General features: G+C 47.8%; 1 protein-coding gene across 1 annotated transcript in view; it reads right to left on the bottom strand.

The window, feature by feature from the left end:
* The window catches only part of CD164 (CD164 molecule), a 158894-nt gene extending 157655 nt beyond the window's left edge, over positions 1-1239 (bottom strand). Inside the window, exon 1 of the mRNA XM_078648404.1 lies at positions 1029-1239. Coding sequence (XP_078504530.1) covers positions 1029-1104 — 76 coding nt within the window. The 5' untranslated portion in view covers positions 1105-1239. The remainder of the gene's footprint in view (positions 1-1028) is intronic.
* Between the last annotated feature and the right edge of the window lie 11338 nt (positions 1240-12577).

Here is a 12577-nt window from a genome sequence, read left to right as displayed (position 1 = left end):
GCAACTAAACATTACGAGTAGCTTAAAGCCCATGCAAATCTCTGCAGGGGTGCAGAACGCCATTAAGATATTAAACCAAAAAGAAATGTGCCATCAAATTAAACTGATAGTATAGTCTAGCTAGTTAAGGAGATTATCGCAATTTGCCTTACTCAGCTTTTCTTTCTTCCAAGTTAAAATTCTCTTCGCCAGTTAAACAAAAACACGATATGCTTAAAATAAGCTACAAACGAGTACGTGTAATTGTGCCTCTTGATATGAAAGATTATAAAATTGAATAATCCCCTATTAACCTGGCATACTCCCCGATTCGCTAACACGTGCCAGAAAGCAATTCGCGTTATTATTTGTATCACGCTACAACTTAAAAACAGCCGTCAATGGAGTGACCCCGAAAATAGGTGACGGATCGTTTCTACCAAGACTGTCTAACAAAGACCTCAAATGTTCCAGCAGTTTCACTTCTTCTTGGGCTTCCTTCTTGTTGTTTACATCATAAAAGCAAACCGGGCACCCACCATACAGTAACCACGGATTGACGTTTTGCAAGGACTATTTTTTGTGTGCATATTCCATACCCCATGTTATATATATATATATATATATATATATTTATGCACAAATGAGCTGTTAATGAGTAACAACTCCAAACATTGCATCCCAAGCAAAATCTAGTGTGTGGAGAGGGGAAGACAGACACTTGTAGGTACAGTTTAATTCACAAGGAACATGCATGGTTTAAAATGCATCTCGGGATCCACAAGGCAGGAGGAGTTTGACGCAGGTAGAGGAGTGGACTTTGCCCGAAATAACTAAGAAACTAAGGAGGTGCACTCCTTCTTTGTTCGAAACTCGACTCAAATCCCAGTCTGGGTATTGCTATGAAACTACTGACAGCGCCAACCTTAAATACTTTGTATTAATTGTGCGACGCCTTCAGCTCAAACTGAAAGCGTATGGCAACAGCAGCAGAGAATAATCCACGTAACCACGCATACAACCCGCAGCGCCCTCTGTACTTCGCTTACCTGCGGTGACCCGGCCCAACAAGCAGAGCAGGGCCAGGCTGAGGAGGGTGACAACTGCTCCCCGACTGCCAGACATCCTGGCTCAGCGTCTGCCGTTGGTCTCACGAGTGTGCACCACGAGCCACTCACCAGTCCCCAACGCACTGTTCCAACCAAACTGACAGTCTTCCGTGCACGTGACGCAGGCTGAAAAATTCAATGGGCGGGGCCTGTTTTGATGTGCACATGAACGGGAACGCCTAGCAGAATATGGACGACATCTTACCAAGGGATGCGAAGCCTTATAAAAACATTAGAAACTGACGGTTTCTGCCAGAATAAGGTTATCTTTCTGTGTTTTAGATGCCGAATCATTTGTGTCATATACATTATATTTCTTTGTAGCTGTGAATGCATAAGCAGGATGGACAAAACGTCTTTTCAACTCCCGGATGCTGAGTAGTTCTCTTTCAAAAATACTTTTACGCTCTCAGGAGAACGATCTCTTTCAGCGTTTAACACAGGCGGCGTTTGACTCCACTTTTCCACTGACTGTGACTGTCGATCCCTTGCGATTGATTGAAAAGCAATATGGTCATCAAGTTTCTACACGGCAGAGGACCGAATTTGGAGTCCTTCTTCTCTTGCAATTACACCTCTCCCTCTCATGGCCGATGCTGGTATCATTAGGCGGAAGTACAGTTGCATTTTATTCTACTTGGTTTATGTTCAAAGTGCAATAGAAGACTGCTTCATGTATAATAAGACTTCGAGGCTAATCTCCCTCCATGTACTTCCTAATGGGTGATTTCATAGTGAAACAACTTGGTGGAGGGTCTGAGTTAAAAAACACAGAACACCTTTTCTTCAGGCAATTCTATGTCAGGAACAGAGGCTTCGGATTATGCTTCTCTTTCTTTACCATATAAAATACAGCATCCAATCAAAACATTATGACTATAAAAATGTTTTCCCATGAACACCACTAGTCCATCTTCCACCAATCCCTGGATCATGCATAGTATATTGTAATTGTAATTGCATATATATCTTTATATAGCGCTTACTACCCCTGAGAGCCGTTGAAGCTCCTTACTGCTCCGGAACCCAAGGTTAATGGTTAGTTCAGTGTTATTGGTTACTGTTAGTTATTGGGATTAGTCTTGTGCGCTCAAAGCAAACCATCCCATGCAGTCATTTCAGCTTGTTTTATGCTGGACAAAGTATTAGTGGTTGGCAGCAATCATTAGTGGTGTGGGGGCTGAGGGGGTTCTCAAACACATGGTTGGTGAGTTTAATACAGGAGTTAGAGGAGATTAGGTATTGTTGGTTGCATTGGTACGACTTTCGGCAGAAGGAAGGGAGATTGCGATCTAGTAAATGAGTTGTGGGAATTTGTCTGAAAATAGAGTATATTCAAACATGCATGTGTCAGAGTAGGTTGTGCTTAGAGAGAGGAGGCATGCAGAGGATGGAAGGGAAGAAAAGGGACATTTGAAGAGAAGAAAAAGCAGAGGCAACAAACAGAAGTTTTAATTAAAAGACAGTTTTTTAATGCTGTATTTAAGGAATGTAGTGAATATTTTTGAGACAGCATGCAGCTTAAGGATGCAAGAATTCTGAACCTTGTTATATCTAATGTAGACATGCTTATTGCCATCCCTATTCATGTAGACTGGTCTGACCGCTTCCTCATCCCCTTCTCTCTTCACCTATAACTCTTGGCCAACCTAAAAGGACTACTATCGTGTTCCGTAACACCAAAAACATTGACCTCGATACTCTCTGTGATTCTGCTCTGCTATCACTTCCAAGGCTAGACCCGAACTTGGACGTCAATAATCTCAGCTCCCAATGCCTCTCAGTCCTTGCAGTCGAAATCGATAATGTCGCTCCTCTTAAAAGGAAAAGGCGTATTCCCTCAGCACCTTGGTTCAACAAATCCCTTTATGAAGAAAGGAAGAACCTGATAATCCTGGAGAAACAATGGAGACAAGATCCATCCACAACTAATCTTGCTATGCTACGTTCAGCAAGATCCAAGTACCACAAACACATCTTCCTTGAAAAAGCATCACACTTCAAAACCTTTCTCAACTCAGCCAAAAACAGACCCAAAAAACTATTCGATCTCATCAAAAATCCTAACTGCTCTCCCCCAACCCTCAAGCCAGAGGATTCTGCAAAGAAAGCAATATAATTCGCTATATTCTTTGACGAAAAAGTGAAATCATTGGTGGATCAGGTCATTCATCCTACCCCCTAGAGGAGCGCAAATCCTTAGTCATTTGGCAGAACTTTGACGCCATCTCTGAAGATGCCTTCCTCAAATGCATCCTCGAAACAAAGCCCTCCAACCATTCTCTTGACCCCATCCCTAGTGACATTGCCATTGACTTCCACACCCATACTCTTTCCTATTGGACCAGTCTGGTCAACCTCTTCCTTAGTCAAGGCTCCCTTCCTACTACCTTTAAAATAGTAAAGGTTACCCCTCTTTTTAAAAAACCCACCGCTGATGCGAACAACCTCAACAACTTCCGCCCCATCAATAACCTCCCTTTTCTTGCGAAAATCACAGAAAGATGTGTAGCGAAACAACTTTCCCATCATATTAAGGAAAATGATCTTCTTGACAACTTTCAGTCTGGTTTCATTAAAAACTTCAGCACTGAAACAACCCTGCTGCAAGTGATTGATGACGCGCTGCGCATACTCGATTCAGGGGAATCTTGTCTTTTGATTCTTCTAGACTTTTCTGCAGGCTTTGACACTGTCAATCACAACACTCTCCTTAACACTCTTCAACAGAGAATGGGTTTGGAAGGCACAGTGCTTAAATGGTTTGCCTCTTCTCTCTGACAGATCCCAAATGATCAAAATAGCAAACAGTCTCTCATCTCCATTGGCTGTGGCGGTTTCTCCCCAAGGGCGTTGGAGCTCTGCCCCCGTTCCCAAAAACTGCTCAATCATATTTATTCATTTATTCATTTTTATTTATTAAAAAAATATATGTTTTTTAACTTTTAATTTTTGCTCCATTAGTGTTACACAATCGCCACAGCCACTGTCAGCAGCAGCCCGGCACTCACCAATGCCGCCGTAACTTGAAGGGAAGCATGTCAAGTGACGTGACTGACCCCTTGCGGGCGCAAAGAAGCCTAAGTGTTTGCCGGGCCAACAGACTCACAGCCTTGAAGGCTGTGATGTCATCAGCTCGGCAAAGACCTAGCTTCAAGCTCCAGTCTCCACCCCCTGATGGCTGATGGCATGGAGGGAAAGTTAGCCCCTGGCGTTTTAAGTCCAAGCCCAGTATCGCTAACCCTCCACGTCAGTCAGAGAGTGAAGACTGTCACCCACCCACCCCTTTCCCAACTATTTACAGGGCGTGGTGGAACCCACCCTGTGACGAGTTGGGAAAGGGGTGTGGCAGGTGGGAAGCCGAGGATTCGAGTCTGCGCAGACTCGTCCTCAGACAGGACATGGACTGCAGAAACAACTCTCTCTGACTCCCTCGAATGCCCCGAGACACTTTATCATTTAGTGCCAGTTGCTGCTTACCGGCCCGGGGCCACGACTGACTTGACTGCAGGAGGTACTAGTAGGACAATATATTGGTGAGGAGTCGTGTATACTATACTAGTTTGGCTGCCTTGTGAAAGGTATGTGTATGGGTCCCCAACGTGACTCTGTCTGTATGCCACCCCGAGGGTGAGACAGGGTGGACATTGCTTGTCCGATGTGGCCTCCACGGCGGACAGGTGTCCCTAATTGTTTTCCTCCATTCACCATTGGGAATTGGGATACTTGACACAGTCGTCATGAAGGTGCGTGTGTCTACAATATAAAACAATTCAGGGGGTTTCGAATGCCGTGGCAGGGTGCGTACTGAGTAGTGAAACGGCACCCTGCAGCTCGAGGCTGCTCTACCCGGTACAAATCTTGCTCCCACAGTATGAGACTGTACTCCAGGTGTGAGGTGGCGCTCCCAAGTGTGAGACCGCCGAGATGGAGACTTTAGTGCGCACTGTTCAGCTCCTGTGGGGAGCCCGACTCCAAGCTACCTGTCCTCCGTTCCGGGGGTAGCTTTTATTTATTTATTTATTCCACTTTTTTCATTCATATGAAATTAAACTCTAACCTTACATTGCATATCTTCACTTTATAGGTCTACCCTTACATTGCATATCACTACTGTCCCTCACGCACCATGTGCCCACCTATTCCATCCACTCCCCTTCTCCTCCCCCCTCCCCGTTGATGGGAGGGAAATGTCGTGGGGAGGCGCATAAATCAATTATCTTGGCAATTAGAAATTTCTGACTGCGGCTGTTCAATTCCGGCATTCTGTTCCTTTGTTAGTACATGCCCTCCATTCAGTAGTCTTCTGTTTCTCCCTCCCTCCCCCCTACTGTCTTTTGATTGTCACACGCTCATTTGCTACTTGCCCACCCCCTTAACCCCAAGAGCTGAGAAAGAGGAGAAGATAGAGTGAAGAAGCACAGGGGCAGGAGCAGAAGTAAGGGTGCGGTAAAGGGGCGGTGTCCTGTTACCGTTCCTTTGCTCAATGGGGCTCCTCTTGCTGCGTTGCCATAGCTACGGCGGCTTGTGCGAGGACAGGTAGTTGTCCAGTGATCGCCACATTTCGCATTTCTTCTGGGGTGTCTGTGTGTGCTTGGCCGTTATGGTGTCCGCTCCCCTTAGGAATGTCACCCAGTTGAACCATCCTTTGAATGTGGCTTTTGCCGTGTCCTTCCAGTTGGACAGAACCGTCTTGACTGCTGCCGTCAGCAGTAGATCTATCAGGTCCCTGTCCTCTATGTGTTTGATTGAGGGGGCCATGAAGCCCATTGCCAGACTGTGGAATTCCAGTTGGAGTGAGGCGCCGGTTATGTCATTTATCAGCGTGCCTATCGTGTTCCAGAACCTCTTGACTTTGGTGCAGTGGAATAGGAGGTGTGCTACATCCCCGGTGTGTTTGTTGCAGTTCCAGCAGGAATCGCTTTCTCTGATTCCCATGGAGGCTAGGCGGGCGGGGGTCCAGTATGCTTTGTGTATTAGCCAGAGTTTAGTTTGGTCTAGGGTGGTGGATACCTTCTTTCTCGACGCGGATGACCAGAGGTCGGTCCTCTCCTCCTCGCTGAACTCTCTACCTGTCAGTGTTTCCCAGTATTTTGTGATCTTGTTGTTGAGTGTGGAGGATTTGGGGCTTAGCGTTTTGTACAAGTGTGCTACCTGATGTCCTAGCTTGTTTAGGTTGGTTGCATATTGCAGGATCGCCGGTGTGTGTTTGTTAAGGCCAGCCTTGTTGACCGCCACCTTGATCTTCAGTAAGTTGTATAGTTCTATGTTCTCCAGTCTGTGTTCCTCTTTGAGTGTGTCGAACGTGGTGTTTGGGCCGTGTTGGTGTAATTGGTTAACTGTGGAGATGCGACGCTTGTACCAGGAGTGTATGTCTAGTGTTCTGTCTCTGTATTTGATTCTGGGGTTGTGCCATATGGACTCCAGCTGCGAGTTCTTCACGCTTGTGTCTAGAAGCCTGTCTATCTTAAGAAGGGCCATCCTAGTGTTCCTTAGTATAGGGTTCTGCCTAATTGCGGGGAATCTGGTTGCGGTGAGTAGTGCGATGGGTTCCATGCCTCTAGGAGCCTTTTCTCTAGCAAGAGCCAGGCCGGGATGTATTCATGTTTAGGGGTAAGCCAGTGTAGTCCTTGTTTTTGCTATGCATGCCGTTTGGAATGTCTTAACGTTTGTTATATTGAGCCCCCCCAGGCCTTTGGCTAGTCTCAGCTTTTGTAGGCTCATTCTGGGCTTCTTGCCTTTCCACAGGAACGTGTTGAGCAGTTTATCTAGTTTTTTGTGGAAGTCCACTGTGTTAAACAGTGGGAGCATGTTAAGCATATAGTTCACTATCGGCGTTAGCATCATCTTGATCGTTTCCACCCTACCCCACCATGTGGTGAACTCGGGTGACCACCCCTCTGTACGTTCTTTTATTTTACGTAGTATTGCCTGTTCGTTCTGGTCTAGCGTGGATCTGAGGTCTTTCTCTAATAGGATGCCTAGGTATTTGATGGACTTTTTTTGCCATGTGAGCCCAGATGTCCCTAGTACTGTCTTCATGGTATGGACGTTTAGTGGTTTGCACTCAGATTTTTCCCTGTTCAGTTTATATCCTGATACGTGTGCATACTGTTCTATAGTGTTCATGAGGGCTTTAATTGACTCTTCTGGGTTTTCAGTTATTATTAGCACATCATCTGCGTATGCCGCTAGTTTGAAAGTTTCTCCCTCTATCGGTATCCCGGTTATGTCTGTATTTGTTCGTATCATGTGCTCTATTGCTAGGAGAAAGAGGGCCGGTGATAATGGGCATCCCTGTCTCGTTCCGCGTTCTAAGCATAGTAGCTCAGATGTCCCCCCGTTAACCACTACACGCGCCTTTGGGTCATTATATAGAGCCAGGACCATCTTCCTGTAGTTGGGTCCCATTCCAAATTTCTGCATGCACTGGTCTAGGAATGGCCAGGACACTCTGTCAAATGCCTTTTCGGCATCTAAGGCTATCATTACCGCTGCGTTGTTGCTTTTGCTGGCGTGGTTTATTATGTGACAGAGCAATCTGGTGTTGTCGTGGGACATTCTGTTTTTAAGGTAGCCAACCTGCGAGCAGTGTATGAGCTTGGGTAGGTAGGTGTTCAGTCTGGTCGCCAGGATTTTTGCATAGATTTTGCAGTCTACGTTGATGAGTGATATTGGCCTGTAGTTTTTGGGGTGCTGGGTGTCCTTGCCTTCTTTGGGTATGACTATGATGTTGGCTTCCGCCATTGTCGGTGTCATTCTGCCTTGTGTGATGCAGTGTGTGAGTACTTCTATCAGCGTGGGCTTGAGTAGTGGTAGGAACTGTTTGTAGAACCTGGCAGTGAATCCGTCTGGGCCTGGAGCTTTGTTGTCTTTGAGGCTGGCTACAGCTCTCCCTATCTCATCACCTGTGATGTCTGATTCAAGCAATTCTCGCTGGGCACTGTTTAGTGTTGGGGTTGTGATGCGGTCTAGGAGTTCCTTGCCTCCATCTCCGCCTAGGGTGGTGTCTCTTTTGTAGAGTTGCGCGTAGAAATCTCTAAACGCGTTGAGTATCTCCTTGTTTGCTGTCTGGGATTTGCCTTTGCTGTCTCTGACTGCTGCTATTGAATGTTGTTTTTGCTTGCCTTTGAGGTAAGACGCTAGCGCCTTCCCTGCTCTATTTGCAGTGCATAGATTTATGGCTTTGTACTTGTTTAGCCAGGTACCCGCCCTTTCACTGAGAATTCTGTTTAGTTCGTATTTCTTTTTTGTTAGTGTAGTGAGAGAGTTCCTATCCTCCAGGTTGGCTATGTGTCCAGTTTCTAGATCTTTTATCTCTTGCTCTAGGCCAGATATTTTTCTGTTCCTTTCTCTGTTTAGCCTGCCCTTGATGGTGAGTACTATGCCTCTGGTCGTGGCTTTAAGGGCGTCCCATAGAGCGTCTCTGTCTATGTCCGGGGTATCGTTAAATGAAAGGTACTCTTTTATTGCTGTCTCTATTTCTGCTTTGGCTGTTGTGTTTTTAAGCAGGTCATCGTCAAATCTCGATCTGCGTGTTGGCCGTTCGTTGTGTTTGCCTGACAGTGCAAGGCTAATGTGTGAGTGATCAGAGATCGCTCGTGGGCCTATTTCTGTCTGGTCGATTAGGTGAGTGTGTGTGTCCGAGATCAGTATATAGTCTATTCTACTGTAGGAGTTGTGTGGTGTTGAGTAGAACGTGTACTCTCGACCATCTGGGTTTTGAAGTCTCCATGGGTCTTTTAGGTTGAGTCTAGTACATAAGTTCTTCAGGATGCTCCCTTTATGTGCTGTCTGACTCGGTTTCAGCGGGTGTCTGTCAATTGCTGGGTCTAAGACTTGGTTCATGTCGCCAGCCACCATAAGGAGTTCCCCTAGTGGTAGGGTGTCTAGCTGTGTCTCGACCCTCTCCCAGAAGGTCCTGTCGTCCGTGTTAGGACCGTAGATGTTTGCTACATGTATGGGCTCATCCCCTCTGGCTAGGCTTGTCAGTAGTAACCTGCCTTCTGTGTCTGCCTGTGAGTTTGTTATTACTAGCTTTGACTTCTTGCTTACTATAGTGATGACTCCGTTCTTTTTGTTTTGTGCGGGTGAGCCTATGTCCTCACTTATCCAGTTGGCCTTGAGGCGGCATATGTCTTCCGCTCCTAGTCTAGTTTCCTGTAGAACATATATGTCGCTCTTAAGTTTCGCCAGATGGTCTAGAATTTTCCTCCTCTTAACTGGGTGGTTCAGACCCTTGACGTTCATGGACACTACTTTGATGTCAGCGGTGATTTGTGTGAGCTGGTTACATGTCATTCTATATGGTGTTTAACTGGCTGTTTTGCTAGCTGTCTCCGCCTGCGTCTGCGCATCTGTGTTTCCTCACTTTCCCCCCCTGTGCTTAGGGTTCCAATGGATAGGTGGGGGTAGTAGATCGGGGAATAGAGTTAGAAAAAGAGAAAGAAGCAGAAATGAAAGCAACCCATGTACGTGCGCCCCGCACCCCCCTCCCTCTCCCCGTCACCCCTCCCCTCCTCCCTCCCTCCCCCCCTTACTTGCTGAGTGAGTGTGCAACGACAAAGTTCCCTTTGCTCCGCAATCGTCCCTGAGGCCTTGTGTTCATTCGCTCGTTTGTCCATGATAGCCTAGACCGTCCCTTGTTCAGGCTGCTTCTAGGATATTGTCCTGCTCAGATCATACTCGCAATTAACTCTCTTTTTTCTCCTCCTTGTTCAATGTCCTGAGGTAGTCTCTGTCTTGAGGTAGGTTGTTGTGGGATGGCGTGGTCTCTCTGTTGCATGGTTCATTGTTCTTTGGTTGAGGGGACCACTGCTAGTGTTGAGGTAGCTTTTAAATGAGGTAGTTACGTAGTGCATCCTCTTCATAGCGGTTTATTCCGATTTCTCTGAAGCGCCTGGTGATGCGCTTCTCTTTGCTGCGCTTGGACCCGGGCTCTTGATCTCCATTTCTTCTGCTGGTGGTCCTTGTATGTAGCGTCTTAGCTCCTCTGGATCCTCAAATACCATTGTTCTGCAGTTGTCTGTGATTTTGAAACACGCAGGGCCAGTGAAGCTGAAATTGAGCTTCCTTCTGCGGAGGGCATCTCTTAGTGCGAGAAATCCCGTCCTTGTTTCTACTGTTGGTTTGGAGTAGTCCTGTGTTAGCACTATCTTGCTGCTTGCCCAGGTCAGGTACTGGTTCTTCCGGGCGAAGGCAAAGGTGGCGTCAGTATGGCCGGATCCTAGTGGGCAGCAGATTATCGGCCTGGGGGGCTTCCCTTGTGCTGGTTTTCCTGCCGGGACTCGGTATGCTTTATCAACCTCAAATTGCCTATCGAATTTCAGGCCCGTCAATTTAGGTAGCATATCTTCCTGCGCAGGTACCGGCTGTGTCCTCAGTCCCTTCTGGGACGCCCAGGATCCTTATGTTGCCCCTACGTGCTTTGTCTTCTTGTTCCGCGAGCTGCTTTTGCATGGCTTTCGAGGTCTTTGAGCACTCTGCTAGTGTTCTGGTGTTTGTGATGGTCACGTCCTCGATTTCGCTTATGCGCTTTTTTGCGGCTTCTATCTTCGTGTTGGTGCTGTGCAGGTCCGCTCTAATTGCTGCCAGTTCTAGCTGCATGTTGTCTATTGTGAGTTTTGTTTCTTTTGCCACTGCATTGCCTTCGTTGACTCTTTTCAGGATTGTCTCTAGAGTGCTGGTTTCGTATTTAAGTTTCATTGGCGACTCCGGGATGTCTTTCCTGGGCTTTTTCTGGTCTCCTGCCGTTTTCCCCTCCTGTCCGGCCATTGTGCCGAGGTGTCTCCTTGTATGGAGACTGTTTGTTCTTCCTTCCGGGTTGAAGTTAGGGCTGCGGTTGATTTTGCCTTTAATGCTGGAGTCGGTGCCGGCGTCGTGTGTGGTGTTCGATATCTGCTGGGTTCTCTTATGTTTCTAGTTCTTGTCTTTGATTTTGCCCCTGCCAGCGCTTGCTTTATCTCGTTCGCCTTCCCGCTTCTGGGTATTGTGCACCCTGGTTGGCGTGTTCGAGGCGCTATGTCCTCCTTGGTCGCGGTTCTTTTTGCGCGTTCTTGCTGCTTCGTTATGGCCGGTATTGGCTGTGCCGCGCTTTTGTTCGGCCCCCGGTGCTCGTTGGCTCTAGACCTGTCTCCTTGTTTGTGTCCTTCGATTCGCTCTCCCAACTGTGTATATCCGTGAGTCGCTTGCTCCTCGTGTGTCAGTTTGTTAACCTGTTTGTTAGGCTCTCTGTGACCGCTGCTCCTTATGACCTGAGTTGTGGGTTCTCGTTTGCCCACCGGCACCTTCGTGTGCCCCTATGCTCTGCTTTCCTGTGCTTGCACCTCTGGTCGCTTGTTGGTATTTGATGCAACCGCCGTTCGTGTGGCAGCCTCGGTAGCCTCAACAGTGCCTCTTCCGCTCAGACAGCCAGCTGTTGTTGTGCTCGTGTGGGTGTGGTGCTTTTCCGTGCCGCCTTACTGGTCGCACTCACGGTCGGTGTCTACCTTGCAGCTGCCCAGAGATGTGCAGGCGGTTTGTTTGCCTCTCGGTTCTGGTACTCCAATGTCGGAGCAGCTTGCAGCGTTCAGTGTATGTGCCGTTTGCTGTTTGCTGCTGTGCTAGCTTCTCCTCACATCCACTTTCTGTTCCTTTGTTTTCCCCCCGATGATATTTCCGGAGGTGACGTTTGCAAAATGGCGGCGCCCTACGTGAGCGTGTGTTTCGCCTTCGTTTCGAGCCTTCGGAGCTGGTCCCGTTCGGCTGCACGAAAAGAAAAACCCGATGGTAGGCTTGCTGCTTAAAAACTTAAGTCCTTTAGTCTTAGTCTCTCTGTTGTCTGAGTGCCGGCCCCCGCTTTCGCGGTGTTCCGCGGTGTTCCCCGTTTCCTATCTCCGCTGCTACTTTTTGCTCTGGTGGCTTGCCTCTCAGTTCCTACTCGTACTTGGGGGATTTCTATTCCAATGCTGGTAGTTCGGAGAGTTCTGCGGTCAAGCTGCGCTTGAGTTCCACCGTGGGCTCACCTCTCTCTCTCTCTCTCCCTCCGCTTGCGATTAGGCCTCCCGCCTCAGGCATTAGGGCGCCATTTTGTCCCCCTTCTTTATCAGCTTCTAGCCCGGAGGGTTCAAAGTCCGTATTTCCGGCTTGGCTCGTTTCTTTTCCTGTTTTTCGGGCTCAGTTTGTTGCCTGTGGGTTCCAGTATCGGAATCTGGTCTTGATGTGCGCTTATATTCTGTTTGGCTCGTTAAATTCGCTGTTGCTGGCCTCGGGACTGCGGAGCTGACGGACTCAGACGACCGTCCACATTGCCGTCCAAGCCACGCCTACCGGTCGACATGTTATCTAAACAACCACCTCTGCCACTCTTCAGCACGCACCAGCATCTCGCGCGGATTAATCACACAGCGGGCGCAGTGAAAACCTCCCTGTATAGCTGCACAATGTGGGTACATGTAACATGCCACAGCTTTAAGTCGTGCAGCATTCCATCCCGTCACACATAAGTGCTG

Source organism: Lissotriton helveticus, chromosome 6, assembly GCF_964261635.1.
Source record: "Lissotriton helveticus chromosome 6, aLisHel1.1, whole genome shotgun sequence".
In the NCBI taxonomy this organism is placed as follows: domain Eukaryota; kingdom Metazoa; phylum Chordata; class Amphibia; order Caudata; family Salamandridae; genus Lissotriton; species Lissotriton helveticus.
The sequence above is the reverse complement of the archived record's forward strand: the minus strand, read 5'-3'. Positions and strand labels throughout refer to the sequence as shown.